Source organism: Baudoinia panamericana, assembly GCF_000338955.1.
Source record: "Baudoinia panamericana UAMH 10762 unplaced genomic scaffold BAUCOscaffold_2, whole genome shotgun sequence".
NCBI lineage: Eukaryota > Fungi > Ascomycota > Dothideomycetes > Mycosphaerellales > Teratosphaeriaceae > Baudoinia > Baudoinia panamericana.
Genome location: NW_006911258.1, coordinates 1,383,926 through 1,407,232, shown reverse-complemented (window position 1 = coordinate 1,407,232; position 23,307 = coordinate 1,383,926). Strand labels below are relative to the sequence as shown.

At 53.5% G+C, this 23,307-nt stretch overlaps 12 protein-coding genes and 1 non-coding gene across 13 annotated transcripts; 9 read left to right on the top strand and 4 right to left on the bottom strand.

Annotated features, from left to right (window-relative positions):
• The first annotated feature begins 424 nt into the window (after window positions 1-424).
• BAUCODRAFT_361906 (uncharacterized protein) lies at window positions 425-3,301 on the top strand. The gene is made up of 2 exons (XM_007674372.1): window positions 425-852; window positions 925-3,301. The coding sequence occupies exons 1-2, from the start codon at window positions 719-721 to the stop codon at window positions 2,933-2,935; spliced, it is 2,145 nt and encodes a 714-aa protein (XP_007672562.1). The 5' UTR covers window positions 425-718; the 3' UTR covers window positions 2,936-3,301.
• Window positions 3,302-3,753: 452 nt separating this feature from the next.
• BAUCODRAFT_45970 (uncharacterized protein) lies at window positions 3,754-4,572 on the top strand (the record flags this gene model as incomplete). Its single annotated transcript, XM_007674371.1, has 1 exon — window positions 3,754-4,572. A coding segment is annotated over one exon (819 nt), but the record flags the coding sequence as incomplete, so codon positions are not given.
• Window positions 4,573-5,329: 757 nt separating this feature from the next.
• Window positions 5,330-5,854, top strand: BAUCODRAFT_21723 (uncharacterized protein; the record flags this gene model as incomplete). The annotated part of the gene is made up of 1 exon (XM_007674370.1): window positions 5,330-5,854. The coding sequence occupies one exon, from the start codon at window positions 5,330-5,332 to the stop codon at window positions 5,852-5,854; it is 525 nt and encodes a 174-aa protein (XP_007672560.1).
• A 194-nt stretch (window positions 5,855-6,048) lies between these two features.
• BAUCODRAFT_21722 (uncharacterized protein) lies at window positions 6,049-7,852 on the bottom strand (the record flags this gene model as incomplete). Its single annotated transcript, XM_007674369.1, has 2 exons — window positions 6,049-7,630; window positions 7,686-7,852. 2 exons carry the CDS (start codon window positions 7,850-7,852, stop codon window positions 6,049-6,051), a joined length of 1,749 nt encoding a protein of 582 aa, XP_007672559.1.
• Window positions 7,853-9,647: 1,795 nt separating this feature from the next.
• BAUCODRAFT_64183 (uncharacterized protein) lies at window positions 9,648-10,415 on the bottom strand (the record flags this gene model as incomplete). The annotated part of the gene is made up of 1 exon (XM_007674368.1): window positions 9,648-10,415. One exon carries the CDS (start codon window positions 10,413-10,415, stop codon window positions 9,648-9,650), a length of 768 nt encoding a protein of 255 aa, XP_007672558.1.
• A 1,506-nt stretch (window positions 10,416-11,921) lies between these two features.
• BAUCODRAFT_t8 lies at window positions 11,922-12,020 on the top strand. The gene has a single exon. It is a non-coding gene; the product is annotated as a tRNA-Ser (tRNA).
• Window positions 12,021-12,489: 469 nt separating this feature from the next.
• BAUCODRAFT_41421 (uncharacterized protein) lies at window positions 12,490-14,450 on the top strand (the record flags this gene model as incomplete). Its single annotated transcript, XM_007674367.1, has 2 exons — window positions 12,490-12,697; window positions 12,754-14,450. Coding segments are annotated over 2 exons (1,905 nt in total), but the record flags the coding sequence as incomplete, so codon positions are not given.
• A 465-nt stretch (window positions 14,451-14,915) lies between these two features.
• Window positions 14,916-16,884, top strand: BAUCODRAFT_102303 (glycoside hydrolase family 18 protein). Its single transcript, XM_007674366.1, has 3 exons — window positions 14,916-15,348; window positions 15,414-16,125; window positions 16,378-16,884. The coding sequence occupies exons 1-3, from the start codon at window positions 15,176-15,178 to the stop codon at window positions 16,705-16,707; spliced, it is 1,215 nt and encodes a 404-aa protein (XP_007672556.1). The 5' UTR covers window positions 14,916-15,175; the 3' UTR covers window positions 16,708-16,884.
• A 173-nt stretch (window positions 16,885-17,057) lies between these two features.
• Window positions 17,058-17,387, top strand: BAUCODRAFT_119614 (uncharacterized protein; the record flags this gene model as incomplete). Its single annotated transcript, XM_007674365.1, has 1 exon — window positions 17,058-17,387. One exon carries the CDS (start codon window positions 17,058-17,060, stop codon window positions 17,385-17,387), a length of 330 nt encoding a protein of 109 aa, XP_007672555.1.
• Window positions 17,388-17,479: 92 nt separating this feature from the next.
• Window positions 17,480-18,358, bottom strand: BAUCODRAFT_30502 (uncharacterized protein). Its single transcript, XM_007674364.1, has 2 exons — window positions 17,614-18,358; window positions 17,480-17,560 (listed from the first exon to the last, which is right to left on the bottom strand). The coding sequence occupies exon 1, from the start codon at window positions 18,196-18,198 to the stop codon at window positions 17,665-17,667; it is 534 nt and encodes a 177-aa protein (XP_007672554.1). The 5' UTR covers window positions 18,199-18,358; the 3' UTR covers window positions 17,480-17,560; window positions 17,614-17,664.
• A 390-nt stretch (window positions 18,359-18,748) lies between these two features.
• BAUCODRAFT_119612 (uncharacterized protein) lies at window positions 18,749-18,943 on the bottom strand (the record flags this gene model as incomplete). Its single annotated transcript, XM_007674363.1, has 1 exon — window positions 18,749-18,943. One exon carries the CDS (start codon window positions 18,941-18,943, stop codon window positions 18,749-18,751), a length of 195 nt encoding a protein of 64 aa, XP_007672553.1.
• A 103-nt stretch (window positions 18,944-19,046) lies between these two features.
• Window positions 19,047-19,731, top strand: BAUCODRAFT_51110 (uncharacterized protein; the record flags this gene model as incomplete). The annotated part of the gene is made up of 2 exons (XM_007674362.1): window positions 19,047-19,189; window positions 19,242-19,731. Coding segments are annotated over 2 exons (633 nt in total), but the record flags the coding sequence as incomplete, so codon positions are not given.
• A 1,541-nt stretch (window positions 19,732-21,272) lies between these two features.
• BAUCODRAFT_64232 (uncharacterized protein) lies at window positions 21,273-22,343 on the top strand (the record flags this gene model as incomplete). Its single annotated transcript, XM_007674361.1, has 2 exons — window positions 21,273-21,781; window positions 21,839-22,343. The coding sequence occupies 2 exons, from the start codon at window positions 21,273-21,275 to the stop codon at window positions 22,341-22,343; spliced, it is 1,014 nt and encodes a 337-aa protein (XP_007672551.1).
• Between the last annotated feature and the right edge of the window lie 964 nt (window positions 22,344-23,307).

The window sequence follows — 23,307 nt, the reverse complement described above, 5'->3', positions numbered from 1 at the left end:
GGAAGGCCAGAGGGGACCGGCGCATATGGGCCGCGAGATTCCAAATATAATGGCGACGGGTAGCTGCGTAGAGCGAATGCAGGAGCTTGTGGAGCAGGCTCTGAACCGCATCCCACCCATTCCAGTCTTGAGCGAGAGAGCGCTTCCATATTCGACAGGTTCGGACGCCGCTGTAACGCTGATACGCATCCGGCGCACTACCGATGCTGCTGGGGCAGATGGTACGTAGATCTTCAACTGCAATTCAGATTCATTATTGTACATCGTAATGTATTGATAACTGCCAGGACTCGCAACACTTTTTGGGAGCTGGCAATATCGCAGCAACTGTCATGTACTCCTATACCTCGCGTAGACAACAATCACCGAGGCTCGTGAGACTTTCACGCGTGAAGCTCCCCTGCCAGCTCGCTCTGCCGTCCATTTCTGGTGTTTACTACGCGCGCCTGCCAAAGCTGGACAGCTTTGCGCCTTCCATAAGGGTCTGTTCACGCCTGCCTGCAACACTTCTCGACTTTGTTTCGCAACGAGCAACTTGCACTAGCGTAAGATATGCGCTGACCGTGCGACTCAACGTCATTTCGCTGCCAGGCGGAGGACGCCTTACAGTTCGGTTTGTCGTGGTTTCAACTTCAATCATCTTCGAAATCTAGACTTCCAGCTCTGACAACGCAGTTCCCTACAGTGAAGGACTCTTCGCTAGACGTGCTCCGCCACGATGTGCCTGACGGCGGGTTCACAGACTGCAATCGCCCTGGAGTGCTGGGAGAGATTGGAGGAACGAGAGGATGGGGTGTTTTGCGAGATTGACGGGCAAAGCCTGCACATTGCCGACGTTGTTGCAGCAGCACGGTAAGTTAAAGATATCCGACGGCCAAGTTGATACCAAGTGAACAGTAGAAGGCTGATGTTATTGAGATGTAGCCATGATGGCTTACCCGAGCTCGTCATCCCGGAGTCTGTCGTGAATAACTTGCAGAGTAGTGTGGACGTCCTTGCTGGGCATCTCGCAAAGGGCTGGTACGTATATGGCGTCAACACCGGCTTTGGCGGGAGCGCAGACACTCGAACCGATCAGATGGTGGCTCTGCAGGCCGCTCTTATGCAACTGACCCAAGCTGGCGTGCTATCGCCTGGAGACCGCGGCCTTGCGACCGGGACGCCCGTCGATATATCCAATGCGATGCCTGCCGCATGGGTGCGTGCTATGATGCTTGTCCGGATCAACTCGAACGTCCGAGGACACTCTGCTGTAACAGCAAAGACACTCCAGGCCGTCGTCCGTTTGTTCAAGGAAGGCATAACACCCGTGGTGCCGCTGAGAGGATCGATATCTGCGTCTGGAGACTTGATGCCATTATCGTACGTTGTAGGGGCTATGGAGGGGAACCCGGACATCTTCGTCCAACTGCAGATTGATGGCCAGCGCCAAACTGTGTCTTCCCGCTATGCCTTGGCGCTCCGGGACATTGAGCCTGTGGGGCTTGGTCCTAAGGAGGGTCTTGGACTCATCAACGGCACTTCCGCGTCCGCAGCACTTGGCTCAATTGTACTCTACAGGGTTCACCAGCAGAGCGTACTTACGCAGGCACTTACTGCTATGGCAGTTGAGGCTCTCGACGGGACGGCTGAATCATTCCATCCATTCATCGCGCAGATTCGACCGCATCCAGGACAGAAGGAGGCAGCTCAAAACATCTACGCCTTCTTGTCCGGCTCACAGCTTGCGCGGACTGGCGGAAAACATAGCCGTGCAGTGAATGAAGATCTCGCACAAGACCGATACTCGCTCCGTACCGCCTCGCAATGGATAGGCCCACAGCTCGAGGACATCGCCTTGGCTCACCATCAGATAACCACCGAGCTCAACTCAACGACCGACAACCCGCTTGTTGATGTAACGGGCGAGGGCGCCATCTTCTGCGGTGGCAATTTCCAGGCCAGCAGTGTCACTACAGCTGTGGAGAAAGCGAGACTTTCCATGCAGATGTATGGCCGCTTGCTGTTCACTCAGCTGCAGGAAATGGTTGACCCCACGATGTCCAATGGACTGCCCGCAAACCTTGCCTCGGACGACCCAAGCTTGTCCTTCACCTGTAAAGGTGTTGACATCGCTATGGCGTCCTACATGGCCGAGTTGGCCTACCTAGCGCAGCCGCTCTCTTCTTACGTCCAGGTTGCGGAGATGCATAATCAAGCAGTGAATAGCATGGCTTTTGCGAGTGCCAGATACAGCATGCAGGCTGCGGACTTGCTGAACTTGATGTGCGCGAATCACCTCTACGCATGCTGTCAAGCGGTCGACCTGCGAGTGTTGCACATGCTATTCATTGAGAAGGTGCAGTCTAAGATCATCGAGCTTGCCGTCTCACGCTTCTTCATCTCAATGGAAGGAGGATCTATTGGCCAATTAATTTTATCCTTTCATACGCAGATGTGTTTCAGCTGGAAGACAAGTAGCAAGCTAGATTTCAAGGACCGTTGCGCCAAAATGATTGCATCTCTCATGCCGCGTCTGGTAGAGCAGCTTGCAAAGGAGCCTGAAGTCACTCTGCGTGTTCTGGATGACTTTCGCCATGAAGCAACGACAAAAGCTTTCAAGATCTGGACAGAAGCACATACTGAATTCTGCAGAACGCAGCCAACAGCAGAATATCTTGGATCCGCGGGTGGAGCACTCTACTCTTTCGTTCGCGGCGAACTTCAGGTACCCTTTCATCAAGGTTTTGTTGAGCATCCGCAAGGCTCCAGCACAACACCGAACGGCCGTCTGAAGAAGACAATAGGCAACTGGATCTCGGACATTCATGCGGCCATCTGCGTTGGACGACTGGATGCTGTGGTCATGAAGCTTGTTCGCTCTCAGCTGATCGAAACGCGGGACTCAGCAGCATCCCAACAAGGGCAGGACCGTTCGTCTCAGTTGGCGACTTGATCTCTAAGAACCTGGTGAAGAGTGAAACTATACCGAGCATAGCACCGGCATCCGACTCGGGCATTTCTGTAATCGGCTTGCCGTAACCTAAGCGCAGTCGTGTGGGAGTCGGCGTTGAGGGGAGCCTCGCGGAGCCAGTGCACTGGTTGCTAGAGCGAGGCACAAGGTGCTAGTTCTGCCCAAAGGCGTGCCCTGTAAGTCAAGAGGCCGCCGGCGGTATGGTGACGCTGGTCCATCGCCTCTCATGCCAGAACTGCCGGTGCCCACAAGCATGCAACTGAGACAGTCACAATGTAGAAGACCTGTATCGATACTTGATAGAGTATTGATGAAAGCTACAAGGCTACCGAATCACTTCCATCAATCAGCCCAACGCCAGTCAAGCATCCTCTGTGCCGCACAACTGTATGATCGGCCGCTACTGCAGCGTGCGTCGGCTTTAACCAGAGCACATTAGCCGGTCCCCCCGAAGGTAATCGAAACTGAACATAGCGCCCATCCTAAACTCGAAAGTCATTGCGGTTTAATAACACAGGCTCTTCGAGCGAAATTTCCAAATCTGTTAATCAGCCTAGATTAGTGGGAGGTAGCAGACTGTAACCGCTACAGCAATCGGAAGTATCAAATCTTCACTGAATTGAGATGTCTCCGGCGTTGAACAGCCATACGTAGCTGAGCATCGACGTTGAGACTGCCACGCACTGTAGTGCGTGCCATACGTATTGCACAGCATGTCACCAGAGAACAAAGCCCCAAACGGCATACCGAAGTATTGGGATGGAGGTCTGATCCCGGACGTTGACAAGCACGGAGACAATCCGGCAGTAATTCGTCTCTCTGACGAGGAGAGAATATCTGGGAAGACCCGGCCCGATACCATTCAAGAAGCGCTTACCTACTTCCACCGGGACGGCTTTCTTGTCTTGGAGAACGTAATTGATGACGAGCTAGTTGACAAGCTGTATCAGCGCATGGTTGACGATAATGCCACCTTCCTCTCCAAGAAGCATATGACCTGGAACCAGGGTGCAGCAACGAAGAACGTGTCTCAAATCCCACCCTTGACACCCGAGTGGTTGCACCGAGACTTCTACGCCAACCCACATATGCTGCGTATACTTGAGAATGTACTGGGCCCGAGACCGGAGCTACGGTTCTTGAACGCCAACGTTGCGTGTCCCGGAGCGACCGGACGTCAAGCAGTGCATACCGATGTGAACCATCGTTTCCCAAGCGTTCCGTTCGGGATCGTGATGAACACGTATCTTCAGGATTCCGACGAGCATAATGGCGTAACCGAGATCTGGTGCGGAACGCACAATGCCTACCCGCATCCTGGGCAGCTGAAGCACAAGGAAAGCAGTTGGATACGAAAGGATCTGATCCAGCGCCAGGGCAAGGTTCGACCGCCTGTCCAACCAAAAATCCGTAAAGGCAGCATCTGCTTCCGTGATTTGCGCCTTTGGCACGCTGGCATGCCGAATACCAGCTCGCAGCACCGCATCATGCTGGCGATCGATTACTTCGCCGCATGGTATCAATGTCCGATGAAGCTGCAGCTGCCGATCGCGGCCAGGAAGCAGGTGGAGGAGGACTGGGGTATCTCAACGGTCGGTATCGAGTGGGTAGATGGTGAGATTGACAGTCTGGAGGTTCCGTTCTTTCTGAACATGACTCAGGACCCAGGGAGGTACTTGGTCCAGACTGAGAAAGGATTCGAAGACTGGCGAGCGAGAGAGACCGGTAAGTGGGAGTTTGACAAGGGTACAGTTACCGACCAGTGTTACTGGACACCAGAAGATTGATAAGATGTTGCGACATGCCTCATGCTCCTCGCTAAGCTTGCTGTCTGCGGTTTTACCCGGACTGTGAACTTTACGTGCAAGGGTTGGAACCTACTGTATATATGTCCGCAGCGCTATGGTGGAGGGTGTATGCATCCTATGATATGTATTGGTGTAGAGTAATCCTTTCCGGGGAACTAGCTTCGTAGCCAATCACGAGCTCGTTCGAGGCAAGGTTCAACTGCCCAGTTTTGGTGAAGCACAAGCATAAGTACGTTTTGGGATACATTCACTTGCAAAGACTCCATCAGCACCATCACCAGCCACTGCGATCCCTTTCGTTGTAGCCTGTCACTCAAAAGTGCTTTCCAGGCATACAACCTCTTGATGTGTGGCGCAGGCTGAAGGGCGCAGGCAGCAGGCGCCTATGGATGCTGCGCCCTCGTGATGACTCGAGACCGTACACATTGAAGGGCGACCCATTCAGTTCGATTGCACATAGGACGTCCTTCGATCACATTCATAGTAGTCCTGAAGAGTTTCCACCAAACCATCCCGCCTCCAGAAGTTACAGTCCATATCAGAAGCACAACCGAAAGGGAAACACACGATGGACAGTAATTTCGCGAACCTGAGCGAAGAGTTCGAGCAGATTTACCTTGAGCCCCAGAGTCTGACCTCTTTCCGCCTCTTCGACCTACCGCCAGAACTTTGGCTCCGCATCTGCGAGGTAGCAGTCATCTCACCCGTACCGGTCAATGTCACACGAGTTCCATTCCAGCAGCAGCAGGCGCAGCGCGTGCAACAGCCAGCCATCACGCGAACTTGTCGGTTACTCCGGCAGGAGGCTCTTCCAATGTTCTACAAGAACAACACGTTCGAAGCCTGGCACTTCTGTCAGCCGTGGACGTGCCCACGGCAATGGCTTTTAGCAATTGGCAGAGGGAATCTGCTTCAGATGGGAAGGTTGAAGATCTATACCCAGAATGACAAGGAGTTCTGGCAAGGCTGCTTCGAGCGTGCAGGTCTCAAGGATGTAGAGATCCGAGAAGTGGAAGGCGCAGAGGTCGAGGAGCCATGTCCGGCGCACAAGAACCATTTGACACTCGACACGGTGCTTGTGACTTTTCGTTAGGCTAGCAACGATGGTAGCAAGCACCACATTCTATGGAGCAACAGAACATCAAGCCAAATCGGCTATTGCTACATTACGATCCAAATGTCAGTACTCAGGAACCGCAAGTGCGAGTGTCAATATGCGAGTTGCTAAATCTGTACCTCAGTGCTGTTTACCCACCACTACTGTCGTCAAGCATATGTAGTGCAAGATCATGCATATGTCAATACGCTTCTCTTCTTCCCACTGTAGCCCTTGCCATCGTCTCTCGGCCGCAAAGGGAGCGTCGCGGCGCTGTATCTCCGTCCGAGCTTAGTCTCCACAGGTCTCGCTGTGGGAATGCTGTCGGATCTGCCGTGCTTCGAGGAAAGTTGACGGCTGGTTCGAGCGGCGGGCTGTGGCCTGCTTATACCGACGCACGAGATACTGTCGTCAGGAACAACCGTGCAAGTGTCGCCCAAACCGTCCGAGTCATCACTTTCATCGAGAACGGGTCGTGGACCTACGCCCTCCGCAAGCCATGGGTCTTGCGCAGCTGTCACGTACGTGGAGGCACGAGCGGCATCTCGAACGCGTGGTTCCCCCATTGCAGCAGAGTGTGTGGGCTTGGGGCGTGCCGAGCTCCCGATATCCGTAAGCTGCTCTTGGACCGAGCGACGGCCTGGCTTGACAGTGCCGTTACTGGATTGGTGGCTTCCGTGGGACTTGGTCCGATGAGAGTCCCAGGAATCATGCGATGCACGAGACCGTAGACTTACGCCGCTATCGTGACGCCTAGACGTTCGTCCATCGACTGTAGAGCGCCGAGAACGTGACGTTGGTGCTATCTGTCCAGAGCTCGCAGATCCTTCTGGGATCGTGTCATCGGCCGGTAAAGTGTAAGACCGTCTTACGCCAGCTTCCGGACGGTCTTCATCTGCAAACACCGGCCTATATTCGTGAGCATCCACGGTCCTAGTGCGTCTGGGCACTGACGGCCGACGAGACGCTGTATATCGGCTGACTGCGGCGTGTACCTCATTATCGTCGTAGTAAGTCCTAGAGTCAATAGCTGGCCTGCTGCGAGCTAGACTGAGTGGCGGATACTTCCTGCTTACTGAAGTCTTCTCGGTCGTGCTATACTCTCGGTCTCTTAGCGGTAGCTGAGAACCTGCCACGCTAGATCTGCGTGAAACGGCGCCATCAAGCGAATATCGGCGCGGTTGGGAGCGAGCGGCGTCAGAGAAAGATTGCTCGTCTCGCGCATTTCTTGCTTCAGCCTTCATGAAAGCCCACGCAACCGCAGCGCCAGCTGTTGCACCCAGCAAAGTACCGAAGAAGGCTTTGTTGGGAAACTCTGAATTCGAAGCGGACCTTGCGGGCAGGGTACGTGTTCGACCCGTTTCTCGTAGCGGCGCTGCAGAGGAACTTCGGGCGTACATAGAGCGCGCCGGCTGCAGGCCAGGAAAAGGCTTGACTGCCGAATCGGTGCCTGAAGACCGAGAGCGACAGTCCCAGGGATCCTCCTGATTGCTCATACCTTTGATACCCTTTCTCCAGCTTAGCACACGGCTATGCTCCGGCGCTTCAATGGCATGCTCATCGTCGTCTGCCACGGTCGGCTCTGTGAACACGAACTCAACAACATTACCGTCAAGATCCTCCACAGCAGCATTGAAGACGTTGCAATTGCGGTCACGGTAGCTTGGCGCACTGCTGGGATATGCGCCTGATCTCAGAGCAGCTGCATAGCAGTTACGTACAACCAGACGACTATCTGCTGCGAAAGCGATGTGGGTAGGTGAGACAGGGACACTGCCAGCCACTTAATGAGACGTGTGCCACTTGTTCGCAATCATCTTGGACTCACCGGCTAGGCTGCTGCGTCAGAAAGAAGTCCGCATTGTCCACACCAAGCCCAACAGAGTCTCTACTGTGTCCGATATACCGATAGCCGAGGGGTTCAAGCGTAGTAAGGTAAAATGATGTCGCCGAGGATATGTGTGACACTGTAAGTCCAAGATGCGAAACTGGCATGTCGTATCACAGAAGATGCTGGGCGAGGCGCGCGGGGGAAGCGAGAGTGGACTCCGCGCTGATCATTGCATATATGTTGCAGAGAATGGCTAGAATGACCCACTGGCCACCCTTGACGTTGACGAGTAAGGTAAATTGTTCATGACCATTCTAAAGATGTGAAGGAAGGTTCAAAGGTAGGGAATGGGAACAGAAAGAGAGTGCGCCGGTCGCAGCGATGACACGAGGGCATGACCTCGCGGGATAATGCTAAATAGCGTAGACGTCCATCAGTCTGCGACAGCTATCTAGCTCGTTGCTAGTAGGAAGGGCCCACTTAGACAGGACTGCAGTCACATCGAGCCGCCTAGCCCAGCGATAGCGAACGGGTGGAATGGAGTGGCGGCAATCGTGTTGTCACAGCCCAAGAGAGGTCCGTTGTACCAGTCGATGGCTCAGCAATGGCTAGAGGACGAATGGGAGCTTCTCCAGCTGACAGCTGATCCAAGCCCAGCCCGTCGTGCGCGAATATGCATGTCTTTCAACGAGCGACGCACGAGGCGGTCAAGCAGAGGCTGCCACGTTCGGCGCCTGCAGCTAACAGCACGAGGAGACGTGACTGGGCGGGACGGGCCAGATGCCGCACGGACTGCTTGGGTTCATGGCGTGACATCGAGACACGACGCATAATCTTGACTTTGTTCGCAACTGACTCTGAAGGTTCCAGGTGGACAACAAGGGAGTGAGAACGCAAGACTCTCATCGTCGCCAACATCGGAGTTCCCAATGGGTCGCAGCTCGCCGTTCAGCACTGTAGCCCATCTTCTCGTGCCCAACCGATGCGCTTTTGAACATCAGAGGCGGGGTTGACATAGATCCCGGAAGTATTGCACGATTGGTAGTTCATGTGCGCTGTAGGCGTCTATTGAGAAGACCTTCCCGGCAGATTGCTCGCGAGAATGGGTTGCATTAGCCAGCCGAAGACAGGTGCTTCCCTCTGCGGCAGCATGAGATACGGTCTAGAAAAGGTAAGGCTGCAATGCCTAACTAAAACACTGTCTGCCATCGCGTCACGTGTCGTCGCGTCACTTGCGCACCAATGTACAGTGCCTCAATATGCTCCAAAGAGGTAAAAGGCGAAGATCTGCTGACGACCTACCTCTCAAACTAAACGGACTCCGGCAAGCCGCTGACGAGGACTTTTTGCTCCAGGTGTGGGAGCAGATAGTTCTGCTTCACACCGCTGGTTGCCAGCATTGTCAGTGTCGCCGTAGGGACATTGGATGATTTTGATGGCTGGCAGCCGGATGCGGAGCAGTACTGCACCCATCGATTGGGACCTCATTGAGAAGTTGAAGGGAGTCGGTGTATCCAGGAGGCATGTTATGAGTGTGCAGTCTAAGCCGGAGAAGTGAACACTTTGATGGCTTTGGCATGACTGCATGTCTGGCAAGGCTTTGACAGTTATTGCTTTCTGCGTATGTCGCTTACCCAGCGTTACAAGCTTAAGGCGCTGTCAACAAATTGCCGCAGGCTTCCAGCAAGCATGTACTGTCAAAACAGCGAGACAAGCAAGCCAAACCAGTATCACGCCCAGCGCACGATTTATCCGGCAACAGCCCCCAATGCACAGCGGACCATGTTGGAGGTGCCTGCTTCGTCCGACATTGACCCCATGTTGTGTTGAAGTCATCGCACAAATCAGTCCTGTCAAACAGTTTTCACTGCACTGCAATCCGACGCAAGTCATACCTACCTTGTCCGACATACACCGGTCTAGATGTCCTTACATTCGCAAATCAACCCTTCTTGCCGTCTAGATGATGTCCCACACATCCTCTGCAGCGTGACAGAATTTGGCGCAGGCCACGCTCGCACTCAGGCTGTAGTTGCTGATACTGATAGAATCGTCCTTGAACTGGTCCGCGAAGGTGTCTGCACCTTTTGCCATAGCGCCCACGAACACGCACACACTTTCTTTGGGACCAAGGTCTGCAATGTAGTCGCGCACACGGACGACTGGTGCATCGAAGGAGAGCGTAACCTTGCGGCAGTTGGGAGGCAGATGATCCGTAATGGGGTTGCGGATGACCTTAAGAAGCTTCTCCGGTGACGTTGTTGAGCGGATCGACAAGTTATGCAGCAACTGCACCATAAGACCAGCAAAGCGCTTGAATGTCCGCGGGATGCGCACGGTTGGGCTTACTTCGATAAGAACTCCCTTGGCGGTGTGGATATATATCTGCAGCTTGCCGGCCTTATTGACTGGCGAGTCGAGCAAGGTAAGCAGGCACTGGTGGGTGATGTCGGGGCGTGCATCGCTAATGTCTCGATTCATCTTCCGCATCACGCCGATATGCTCGTCGCTGTTGAGCAGTGAGTATTTGGCTGTCTCCGGCTTGCCGTTCCTAGCTGGCGCGCCATGGGAAGCTTTGTACGTCTCGAGGCTAGCATTCGAAAGGACGACGATCAGACGCTTCGTGTCCTTGTCGCTTGACGGGATCGGATGGGCCTGCTCCGCGACAATCTTCGGCAGGGCGGGCGGTGGTAGTGACTGGGTCTGGGTGCCTGCGGAGCCAGACATGATAGCGTCAGCCATTGCAAATGCCTTGTTGAAAGGACGTTGCGTTGATGTTGAAAGAAGGGGAGGAGGCGCGTCGCTGCTGGTTGTGCAGCAGCGACGGCACTGTTGGTGACAGGAGGAGAGACTTGGCTTGGCTGTGCGCTGGCTTGTCTGTGCGAGGCCACGGATCTCGGGCCGACGACCAACCAGCAGCGGGCACGAGAGCGGAATTGACTCGAGTTCGTCACAAAAGGGTTGTTACTCACGAACTCGCTTTCTGTCGCGACCGTTGGGTGAAGGTCTCCTGCCGATGTAGCTGCTGTCACCCGCCGCGTCGAGGAGCGATTGTTCGAGTCTCTCCGCCTCGGGGCTGGCAATAGCCATGACGGGCTAGCGAACGGCTGTTAGAAGACGGGAGCCTGTATGGAGAGTTAGAGTTGGACACAATGCAGGCGCAAAACACGAAGCCTTCGTAGCGGGGGAGCAATTGGGCGGTGGAAGAAGAGTCCGAGGATGTCAGAAGAAGAGCCCTTACTCCGGCGGCGGAGGAACAAATTGCATCCACGACGCCAAGGCCCGAGTAGCCCCGAGGCCTACTAGTGTCACTGAATCAATAGCGCCTGGCTTCCAGAACATGTCCATAAGGCTCTGTATACTTGCTCTCGTCAGATGTTGCCGGTGTTCTTCTAACGGCCTTTCATCTAACGGTAGCTCTTCTGACGAGTTTTCTACTGATAACCGTCAGGTAAACAGCTATCAGAAGTTAAGAAACACGACGTTCTCGTCCGAGTGTCGTACGAACAGAGCGAGACGAGAGTGATATCCAACGACTGTTCTGGCCACTCGAGTAGCAGGATCAGATATCTGTTGTAGCTATTATATACGGCAATCCGGACGACTTGTGATACTAATCAGAAAGCTCGTCAGATACTTTTAGAAAAGGTAAATAACTTTATCAGATGAGTAGCTACTTCTAACGGCTTCTTCTGACGATACTGCTTACGTGGCAGATAAACTTCTGAAAGGAGCAAGTATACAGAGCCTAAAGCGGCGGGTTGCAATAGCATCGTGGTGAGGTATCGCGCATATTTTACCTGTACGTCCGTGACAGCATGCTAACAAGGTCTACCATCTTTAGTCGACGCTGTGCCGAAGAGTGCGCTCGGATGAGGTATAGCACGCTACAACCATCATGAGCTCTCGTGAGGAGCAGCAACGTTCAAAGTCATTCAGCTCACAATCCCTTACGCTTCGTCGGTCAGATAACGTCTCAATACTCTCGTCCGTTCACGCGAGCCTCACGCGCTGGTCAACCAGACTTTTCACGACCCCACATGCGCGTCGAGAATGCAGCCATAGGTATGGTCGCTGTAAAAAAATTTTTACATCTTACAAGTTCAGGTTGAGCTTTCCTACGTGCCGAAGGAGGCGTGTTTGGAGAACATCCACTGGGCGCGACATTCTCGGCATAGAGGGCTACATGTCAATGGGTACATATTGCGTTTTGTTGACCGTGATCAGAAGTTCACTGTGGTGTCGGAGTGGTTAACGAGTCAGACTTGAATCGTTTATCGTTCCAGATATCTGATGCCTTCGGGCGCGCAGGTTCGAGTCCTGTCCGCAGTGAGATGACATTCGTTTTGTCGTTTTTACTTCGATTGAGCAGCACTGCCTCGAGTTCAAGTTGTGGGTAGGTGTGCGTTGCTTGAAATCTCTCCCTTATATCTGCCGCGGTGAGGGGTAACTGCAAGCGCAAATGTTTCTAAACTGTCTCCTTATCTTGCACATTTAACGTTATGAGTGGATATTTGCAATGCTGAGCATCTGAGAAGTTTGTGTCATTCGGAGCATTGCTCGCTGGGAAAAGTACTAATTCCATTGCCTTACCCGCTTGGCTACCAACACAACGGCATGAATGAGCTTTTCACCTGGCAGTAGTCTGGCCGCCCGGCCTAGGATCCTGGAACATGGACGCTTAAGGTCAGACTCCCCTGAGCTCGTGCGAAGGGACTCAGATGGAGTGACGTTCGGGACCGTGCGGATCAAGGACTCGCCAGAACGACCTCAACTGTTCAAACGTAACACTACACGAGCCGAGAGCTCGAAGAGCATAAGTGAAGCAATACGCTTGGCGAGATCTCGTGAAGAGCAGGAGACTCTACTCGGTGATGAGGAGCAAGCAGATGATGATGGCTGCTACCCGCCCAGGAAAACGGATGCGCCTAGGACACCGAATCCGCACAGCTCCTTGCCCGTGTATACAACGATACACAAGATCCGGCGGCTGATCATTGCGAGCATTGGTAGGACGAGCTACCTGGAGAGCTATGCATTACTACGGCTAATGGTAAGTATGTAGACGATCCATATTCACTCGAGCAGCTTAAAAGTCCTCGCATCAATGTGACCGTTGTTCGTCCGCTTGTCGAGCACCTGTATGATCCCGATGACGTATCCATGGTTTATTGCCTGCTCGTCAACAGGATGCAGTTTCTCCGAGAGCAGTCGTATCAGGCTCATCACCAGACAGTCAACAACACCCGTGCCAGTGTGTGCGAGCTGATTGCAAGCCGTGTGCTACGCCGATTCGATGAAGATCATGAAGGACGACCGGGATTACTGATGTTGGCAAACGTGCTCGTCGCGGGCTTCGAGCCCTTTCAGAATGCTCCGCGCGAAGTGTACGAGCAGAACCAGTCCGCTCTGCATTGGACAGTTCGGTGGAAGTTGGCCCGACCGGAGTACGAGAAAATGCTTACGGCTCTGGAGGTGGCTATCGTCTCTGAAGCGAAGACTTTCTTGAGCACCTCAGCCTGCCAAAAGATCGTTGAGAACGTATACCGAGGTCGGATCATCTACACTCCAACAAGCTTCATTGACATCTTGCCGGACCACTACAAGAATCGAGGCATCTCAATATACGACCCGAGAAGAGCGCCGTACCTTAACCAATACCGTCTGATTGTGCCACGAACGCGTAACATTATCGAAGGCTGTCAGTTCGTTGTGCTCCTGGTGTTGTACTTCTTAATGATGGCGAACAAAGCCCATACCATTGGCCCTTCGCACCTCAACTTCACCATTTACGAGCTCGTCTTCAACGTGTACGCTCTTGGCTGGGTGCTGGACGAGATAGCAGCCATTCTCGAACACGGTTGGTCGGTACATACGGAAAACTTGTGGTCCTTCCTTGACATTACTTTTGTGGTCATTTTCTGGTGTTACTTTGGCGTTCGCATGCATGGCATTGCGATCAAAGGTGCCCATACCGCCAAGCTTGCGAACGACATACTGTCAATGGCGGCGCCCATCCTTCTACCAAGACTTGCTTTCTGTTTGATGCCAGAGAACATGTTGTTCATCTCGCTTCGAGCTATGATGGCTGATTTCGCCTTCCTGACAGTTCTGGCAGCCTGGTGCTTTGGCGGCTTCTTGCTCGCCATGCGCTGGTTGAGCGAGAGTCAAGATGGCTATATTCGACACAGCATCGGCACCATCTCCAAATGGATGCTGTGGATCTGGTTCGGCTTAGACGGGACAGGTATTCAGCGCTCGGCTGAATTTCATGTCATACTCGGTCCAACCCTAATGGTTACCTTCGCCTTCCTTGGCAACACATTGTTCCTGACTATCTTGGTTGCAATGCTGAGCAATACGTACACCAATCTCGCCCAGAACGCTACGGCTGAGATACAGTTTCGTCGCGCCGTGCTTACCTTCGAAGGCGTCAAGTCCGACGCGATCTTCGCCTACCGTCCGCCTTTCAACGTGATCGCTCTCGTTGTCCTGCTGCCGCTTAAGTGGGCGCTTTCACCTCGCTGGTTCCACAAGGTCAACATTACCGCTGTCCGCATACTAAATGCGCCGATACTATTCATTGTTTCGCTCTATGAGCGCCGCTATCTCTGGAAGCGCTCACGCTTCATTTCGCCACCACGCAAGCACAATTGGCTCAAGGCATGGGAGCGCTTTGGAGCACATGGCGACATCCAGGCGGTGTTTGACACGGACCCTCCGCAGAGCGTAATAGATGAAATGGACGACGTAGATGACATACTCGGGGGAGGTGATAGCGGATGGGATGATGGCTATGTCAATGCGCTGAGGGCACGACGTGGCAGCCGGACGGTAAGTGAGACGAGCGGTATCTGGGGTCGCAATATGAGTCGAGATCCTGGGTTAAGTCGTCTGAATGGGTTCCGGCGGCGAAGTACCATGAGAGATGAGATGAGCGGTCCTGATGGAGGAGAAGTCTAGCACTTAATCAATGCCACTTCTCGACGTGTGTGCACATGGCATGCTGCTGGCACAGAACCTGACGGTTGTCTCCACTAGTTTTGCCACCCGCCTACATTGCCTTTGTGCATCCTGTGCTGCATGACTCGTCCCTGTGACACGCGCTGTTACTTGTATACATGCGCGTCAGCGCGGCAAAGATGCTGTGCGACTTGGCACCCAACCAGCCGCCAAGAGATTCTTACGCGCAGCCTCCGAATGTAGCTGTAGCCACTCACCTTAGTATCAAGATGGACGATGGCGTGGAGCCGCGATCATGCGCTCAAGCTGACGACTTCAGAGGCACCCGCGTGGCACTAGCATGGTAGGTAAGGGACCTGTAAGCTAAATACTGCTCCACGGTCACAAGGGAGTTCACATGCACTGCTTCTCGGGCCAAACTGGTCAGCCTTATTCACGATGGTAACGCCAAGCACATCAGCGCTTCTCTTCGCTCTGCCTCAGAGTATGTTCTCTTAGGCCAGAGATAACCACCAGTCGTCAGTATGCCGCAACGTTATCAGCCTGGTTACCGAAGTGTAGCTTACTACGTGAATTGGGCCATATATGGCCGCAACCACCAACCACAAGATATACCGGCTGAGAAGCTCACGCATGTATTATATGCATTTGCAAATATACGTCCGGAAACAGGCGAGGTCTACTTGACCGATACTTGGTGCATAGTACTTTCCCTCACGCTCGTTGGCAAAATAGCTGACCCTCTACGCCATCGGTATTCAGGTCGGACACGGACAAGCATTACCCTTCAGACTCCTGGAATGAGACTGGAAACAATGTGTATGGCTGTGCGAAGCAGCTATATCTACTCAAGAAGCGCAATCGCAACCTGAAGATGCTTCTCAGCATTGGGGGCTGGACATACAGCTCAAACTTTCCTGCTCCCGCTTCAGAAGAGCAAGGTAGGCGGACCTTTGCGCAGACAGCTGTTCGATTGCTCAAAGACCACGGGTTTGACGGCTTGGATGTTGACTGGGAGTACCCAAAGTCTGAAGCAGAGGCCGAGGACTTTGTCCGATTGTTGCAAGCAGTAAGGCAGGAGTTAAATCAGTACTCACGCTCTGTCCCGGAGCAGCCTCATTTCCTGCTGACGGTGGCATCCCCCGCGGGCCCTTCGAACTGCCACTGGCTTAAGCTAAAGGAAATGGATCGCTGCCTGGACTTCTGGAATATGATGGCTTACGACTTCGCGGGGTCATGGGATCAAAAAGCGGGCCATCAAGCGAATGTTTTCCCTTCCAAGCAATGTCCCCAGGCAACTCCGTTCAGCATTGACTTCGCAGTCAAGTACTATATTGAGCATGGAGTGCAGTCGAGTAAGATCGTTCTTGGAATGCCCCTTTACGGACGAGCATTCCAAAACACCGATGGTCCGGGTAGCGGGTTTAGTGGCGTCGGAGAGGGATCGTGGGAGAATGGTGTGTGGGATTACAAGGTAGGTACTTGCACTGTTTGGTTCATAATGCACACCAAGTATCACCGCTCGATTGATGACACTGAACGACCACGATGATTGGATGGCGCCTCGACTGTACCATAACCCGTTTCGTGGTTTTGGTGCGTGGCTTTGGCGTCCTTCGACACTATGAGTGTGAGAAGCTTTTCATAACTTGATCTAATCTGACAGGCTCATGCGTCAAGCACCTTACAAGCGGACTGACACTGACATTGGTTGACTGGCCCATAGGCACTCCCGCGGCCCGCTTCGGAGCTTCACCATGACAATGAGGCAACAGCATCGTGGTGCTACGATCTTGGAACCCGCACTATGGTGTCTTACGACACTCCACAAGCTGCCACCCAGAAGGTAGAATACATCAAGCGGAATGCACTCGGCGGTGCGATGTGGTGGGAGACAAGCGGAGATCAGCCGATTAGCCAGCCTGGGAGCCTGATTAGGATTGTTGTTGAGGGCCTCGGTGGCTTCGAAGGACGGCACATGGAGCGCGCAGACAACGTGCTTCAGTATCCAGAAAGCAAGTACGACAATTTGCGGAATGGCATGCCAGGCGAGTAACAAGCCAGATAATACGAAACGTCACTCCACTTACCTCGTGGGCAACTACAGCCCCGTGAGAACCTCAATATCGACAATTTGCGGAATGGCATGCCAGGCGAGTGACAAGCCAGATAATACGAAACGTCACTCCACTTACCTCGTGGGCAACTACAGCCCCGTGAGAACCTCAACATCAAGTGATCTTCCGTTCGACGAGACGGGCATGCGGCTGCACGCAGTTGCTCGGGATCGAGCTCCGCGAATACTTTGCCGCGATGGTTCCGAATTCCAATCAACTGAAAGGCCGCGCGACTGCGGATGGGTTGAGCCCTGGAGCAACATAAGGTGGAAACTACTTGATCGCTCCGATGGCCTACACCGCACTCACGGCTGCCCCCTCAGAGTTGCTGGTGTTGTCTAGGGTCCTTTCGACCAGCATCGATAAACGACACCCTACCATCGCATCCATGGTGAACGCAACAGGAGAGTGGCTGTCCGAGTCCTCTCGGGTAGGACTTGGCCCGCAATCTGGCCTAACCTCGGATGAAAGGTGCATGCGCCAAAACACCAATTGGACAAGTCGGGCAGGGCCACAGTGCAGCTTGCTTGATTACCTGAGTGCACACGCTCAAGAATTGTACCTTCCACATTCTAGCACTGACCCCAGCTTTGTGTCCCGGATTCGAATCCACCTGTAGCTTGACTGTCCAACAAACGGCCTGTAGCCGTCCTCGCAGACAGCGGGACGCGGGCCCTTCAAGTGAAGCCGTCGCTTGATGTTTGTGTTTTGGGCTTGGTGAGGTGGTATCATAGTTGGATTGGCTTTGTGATAGTATGGCCTAATACTACATGACAAGCTTCTCAAGGTCCACTGCGGCAGGTTACAACTGCGCAACCGATTTTAGGTAGCCGGAAAGTACATACATGCCGTGGAGGAGGAGCGAATGCAGCTGACTGTCACTCGTAAGGCATGTGTCAGCATAAGCTTTCCCCTTTGCGGCAGAACCTTCTGTTATCGAGAGTGGATAAGGCGCGAACCGTCAGTCGCAAGATGCTCGCAATCCACTTCCGCGGCGCAAAGCTTCTATGCGAAGGCGGACGAAGGGCTGGCTTGCATACGCGGCCGATAGACGAACAGGGAGCGAATAAAGTTGGGCGTGCATGACATGCGCGTCGGTCTCGCAAACGTTCGCCTGGGCAGCAGTATACAAGACCTTGGTAATCATAATCCCTCACTCTCCACGGCGGAGCGAAAACCGACCGGCCCCGTCTCACCGTGAAGCGTTGGAACTGGGCCTCACATGTACTTGCGATCGTCCACTGCAGGGACCTGTGTGGCCGGTATCCGAGAACGTCGGGTTTATAGCGGTGCGGATATTGTCCGTTCGCGCCGCAGGAGGGGTGGTCATGAGCACCCTGCCATGGCACCGTAACGGAAGTAGGGCTGACATTGTCTGAGACTTTGTGGCAGCACAATCGCTCGCCGTGAGAACGCTGATCACACTGCATCGGTATTATGAATCCGCTTGCCGGAACCGAATGCCAAGGTGAGGGTTTCGCATACAGTCATTCGAGGCAGGAAATCATACCACCTTGAGTGACTGCGATTGGGTCAGCTGTCGCACGCAATACTCCATCGAGGATGTTGCGTGGGTCCTCCTCTCAATAGTCTTCGATGATAAACTCTCGAGAACGAACCTCGACATCGGGAAACACCTTCGGCCCCTGCACAAGATGTGAAAACGTGGCTGGTGAAAAGGAGGAGCTAAAGCGGAAACAATAAGCGTGTATTGAAAGCTCGCCCCCGTGCATTATTCAAGTTCTTCCCGAAGCGCATCCGACGGCAACGACCACCTTCGGATCACATTCCCTCACTCACATAATCGCAGAAGTGGGCCCTAAAACTTTATTGCACCCAAGCTCGAGGCCATCCTTTGGCTGGTGATTCCACATCGATTACAGATGAACTCCCGAGGATGATGCTTCGAGACAAACGGACTTAGGACGCTCCTCGGCCGTTTGATGGACCGCGGACTCATTGCGCCAGCATGCGGTATGCTTAGAAGGCAGAGCGCACATCTGTCGTCGGGCTTATATCGTTGTGTACTTTCCCGTCCGCTCGAATAGGTTTCTGCCTTTCGTATGTCACCTTGCTATCATAGCATGTACTAGTCGAACATACCCTACTCTTGACGCAATCACCGCGTTCTGCCAGTATTGGAACGTGGTTATCACCTGTTGACGAGACGTACATGCTCGCTCATTCCTCCTTGCATCTACATACTGGCTTTGCGCTCCATTCTCCGTCATCTCCTCCAATGCCCCAATCGCCAGTGACCAAAATGGCGCAGCCGATCAGGACAGACTCTCATGACTCAGCCGACGGAATTCGCAAGCGTGTCTGCAAGGCTTGTGATCGATGTCGACTGAAGAAGAGCAAATGCGACGGATCGTCACCGTGTAGCAGATGCAGGGTCGACAACGCCATCTGTGTCTTCGGGTGCGGCTGCCTACCTGCATGATATTTGCGGCGCAAGACTAACATTGTTTAGTGAACGTAAGAAGAGCCATGACAAAGTCTACCCTAAAGGCTACGTCGAGATGCTCGAACAGCAACAGAGTCAACTGGTGTCAGGCCTTCAAGAGATGTACCGGCGCCTTGTTACAGCACGGGCGTGGTCAGGCGCTCCCCTGTCTGAGTCCAACGGTCACCCCTTGACTCACGAGATCCTGGCGGCGCTCAATCTACTGGAGACGAGACAGGATGGAAGCGGAGAACTTGAGGTCTTCGAGGAGGACTGCCAGAAGCTACAGCGACAGCTTCTCGCGGATGGCGCTGGCTACGTTCGCAGGAGAGGGTCTTTTAGCTCCGACTCAGAGCACAGTCAACATGGGCATTCGCGGCCTGCTTCGATGCATCTGCCCAAAGGATCGATCTTCCGGGAAAGCTTCGCGTTCAGCAGCAACCCGGCCACACCAATGTCCCATAGTCCTGCACCAAAGCCAAAGCAATCATTTCCAGTGATTCAGCAGTCGGCACTCCAACAAGACTCGCCTGTCGCAAACGATCCGCAATTCTATCAGGCGGAGTGGGCATACCCTGATCTCCTGCGATCCAACCTCCCTACACAGTCTCTCGAAGCTCAGCAAACTCTGTCAGAGTTGGATGCACTGGGTATGCAGCCGTTCGATGTGCCAACAAGCTTCGATTACACCAGCGTACCCATGAGTCTGGATCCACAATACGGTCTCTCCGACTTTGGAACCGGGCTTGATCCAACGGATTTGGAGTTCTCTAGTTACATACAGATCCAAACGTGAGCTCCGCACCGGGTGGTGCAGGTCGATGATTGGGATCACCTCGTGTACTAATTGCGGAGAAGCTCAAGGCTACGAAGTAAAGGTCATCCGTGCAGCCATCGACGACTCGAGCATAGCAACCACTCAATGGTTGCTACAAGGCTGGATGTGTTTACGAATCGTCATCTTAGCATCAGAGACGACGAAAATCTGACGGCGCGGGTGAACGGCAAGCGGACCGAATGAGGAGCCGGATGGTGGTCATCGAGCGGCAGCTATCATTCGGGGCGATCACCACATCATGCCTTTGATTTGCTGCGTTCTTAGCGGACACGATGGGATATGGCGTTCAATGAGTGAGGCGGACACACAACTAGAGTTCTACAATGCATGAGACGGCTGTGATAGACAAAAACACGCTGCGCTTCAGGCGCTTTGCCGAGGATCAGTCCGTCGGTCTCGTGCAGCAATCACTTTCACCTTGCCAGCATTAACATACTTGGTAATGCAGAAGAACGACGATGTCATGGGGAGCACAAGGGCAACAACGCTAGTTGTTGTGGCGTAAGATTTTCCATTATTACAACGATAACGATGGTGGCTAAGTCGCGACTTGGCTTGGGTAACAATATTCGAGCCTCGTGGCAATCTGCACCATGTCCTCAAAACCGCCTACGATGCGCAAGAAAGGACATCTTAGATGCCTCTCCGGCCCGGTCGTTGAGAATTGACGATCGCCTCGTGACATGCGTCAGTGATTGTGGACGCCGCCGCTGTCCTCGTGGCGGCGGGAGATCCATCCCATACTACATGTGTTGGAGCATACCTTGTTGCAAACGATCGCCTTGTGCAGCCAGGCATCCCAGGTCCCTCGATGGGAAGCACTCAACGATATCATACCTACTCGAACGAACAGCGCAGAAGGGGCTGCATTCACTATTGACACCGACGCTTGCGAGGAGGGACCGAGGCAGTCAGGCGAAAGTTAAGTTACTCCCTACCAACGAATATCCAATAGTTCCAGTCCCGCCCTCAATTGCGCAGTCACAGCCATCCGGAGCTGCCATGGAGCATCCCAAGCATAACAAAGATGTTTCGTCCTGTTAAGAGAACCCTACCAAACATGTGGCCAGTGACTCCGTCATCAGTACCTTTTGCCTAAAAGCCCCTCTATTCTCCACTTCGTCCACAGGTGTATGCTTGGTGAGTACAAACAGCATGTATTTCGTGACCTTGCGCGTTCTACCATCGTAGTTGTTTGCATGTTTCGCTCGATCGCAAACATGGCTAGCAAGACATTGTCCGACTCCTTCACTTTTTTGCCTCAAGGGGCTATCATCCAGGAGTTCAAGATCGGTGGTAAGAACATCGTTCTTGGGTTCCCGTCCGCGTCGTCATACAAGACCAAGCACAATCCTTTCTTTGGCGAAACGATAGGGCGGGTAGCAAACCGTGTATCTGGAGCCAAGATCAACAGCTTGAATGGGAAGAGTTACAGTTTGGCCGCAAACAACGGACCGAACAGCTTGCACGGTGGTGCAGAAGGATGGGGAAAGAAGGACTTCGACGGACCTACACCGGTCAATCGCAACGGTAAAGAGTCTGTACTGTTCAAGTATCTTAGTAAGGATGGCGAAGAAGGCTACCCAGGAACTGTAGAGCTTAGGGTATGGTACCTTACAGGAGTAGAGAAGGATGAGGGCGTGGAGAAGACGAGCTTGGAGATCGAGTACGAGGTGGAGTTGGTTGGTGATGAAGTTGAGGAGACTGCGGTGAACGTGACGAACCATAGGTGGGCTCAAGCTGTTACCCGCGAGGAACTTGTGGACGTTACTGATGAAGCGTGCAGTTACTTCAACATCTCTGATGGTCCGACCATTGAAGGGACCAAGGTCATCATCTCGACAGATCTACACCAAGTCACCGACGAGCAGGATATCCCTACGGGTAAGATCGAGCCGTTCCCGGGTATTACAGCCAACCAAGAGTTCACCCTTGGCGCCAAAGAACCCGACCCCGATCATTGCTTCATCATGAATCCCGACCCAGCTTCTGTTCCTCTGGACACCCGTAAGGAGCCACTCAAAAGATTGATCAAGCTGTATCACCCGAACACAAAGATCCACTTCGAGGCACTCAGCACGGAGCCCGCCTTCCAATTCTACACGGGGCGCCATATCCAGGTCCCTGCCATGGACGGCATGCCTGCACGCGGTCCTCGGAGCGGACTGTGCCTGGAGGCAAGCCGCTATGTGGACGCAATCAACAATGAGGAGCTAAGGCACATGGTGGTCCTCAAGAAGGGTCAGACTTGGGGCAGCCGTACAATATGGCGAGGGTGGCGTGAGACTTAGATCTGGCTGCAGCCAAATGCATAGATGTCGCAGCAAATCGGCACTCACCGGTGACGACTCCGATGCGGACAGTCTTTGTAAGTGGTGCCGCAATCGGCATACCGTCTTTTGGTAGCTAGCGAACGCCACCATCCAGCAAAAGTCATGAAGCATTTACAAGCCTCGGCAATGGCAGTGTTCAACTCTTGGTGTCAGAAAGCAATGTGTCGACCCTGTGTATATCCTTGTATGGAGTCTGCCTCACCCCATCTCGCTCTACCGTCACCAAGGAGGTCTGGTAATCGGTTTAACCTTAGTAGTGTGGGATACAGGCACCGAACGGTACTACAAGACTGCGGAAGTAACGACAACACGTGCAGCAGTGTGCGCTAGAGGGTCATTCACGTGACGCCAGGCTAGCGAACGACTTCTGACGCATAAGGTAGGTTGTGAAGATATCGAGTTCGACAATCTGAACTACATTGTTGAGCATACAAGAGAACGTATGATTCCGTTGTTGCTGCACTGCAGCCTGACTGGCAGCCTGAGCATGCGCGGTGCACGTCACTCCTGCTCCTTGGTGGATTAAACCTCAGGACAGTCCCCTCATGTAAGGTGTTGTCGAGCGCCTAAGGCAGGATGAAGTGCGGCTTGTCTTCGTCTATTGCGCGTTGCGGGAGAATCTTCCATACATCACAAGCGCGCCGGGAAGTCTGTCAACCGACAGGGGCTGGTCCGATTTGCAGGCATGAAAGCGGAGCTCTTGCATTGGTTCTGGTGGCTTCCGAGGCTGCATGCGCATGCCTTGATCGGAAGGTTTTGACGAGCAGTGGGTGCTGTTCGTTCACTGAAGAACACGGTTACGGACTCTACCTTCAATACATGACGTCTAGCGCGTGGTTGGGGCACCGCTCCGCGGCCCCTGGCAGATTCCGCTAGCGTGGTTGGACTGGCAGAAGCTGTTATCGCCAGCTGCCGTATGCCT

Excerpts from the sequence above, each read along its gene's own strand:
- BAUCODRAFT_361906 (XM_007674372.1), top strand. The coding sequence starts at position 719 with ATGTGCCTGACGGCGGGTTCACAGACTGCAATCGCCCTGGAGTGCTGG. Across the intron at positions 853-924 it reads GACGTTGTTGCAGCAGCACG|CCATGATGGCTTACCCGAGC; the intron begins GTAAGTTAAAGA and ends ATTGAGATGTAG.
- BAUCODRAFT_102303 (XM_007674366.1), top strand. The coding sequence starts at position 15,176 with ATGCCGCAACGTTATCAGCCTGGTTACCGAAGTGTAGCTTACTACGTG. Across the intron at positions 15,349-15,413 it reads GTCTACTTGACCGATACTTG|GTCGGACACGGACAAGCATT; the intron begins GTGCATAGTACT and ends ATCGGTATTCAG. Across the intron at positions 16,126-16,377 it reads ATGGTGTGTGGGATTACAAG|GCACTCCCGCGGCCCGCTTC; the intron begins GTAGGTACTTGC and ends ACTGGCCCATAG.
- BAUCODRAFT_30502 (XM_007674364.1), bottom strand. The coding sequence starts at position 18,198 with ATGCAGTGTGATCAGCGTTCTCACGGCGAGCGATTGTGCTGCCACAAA.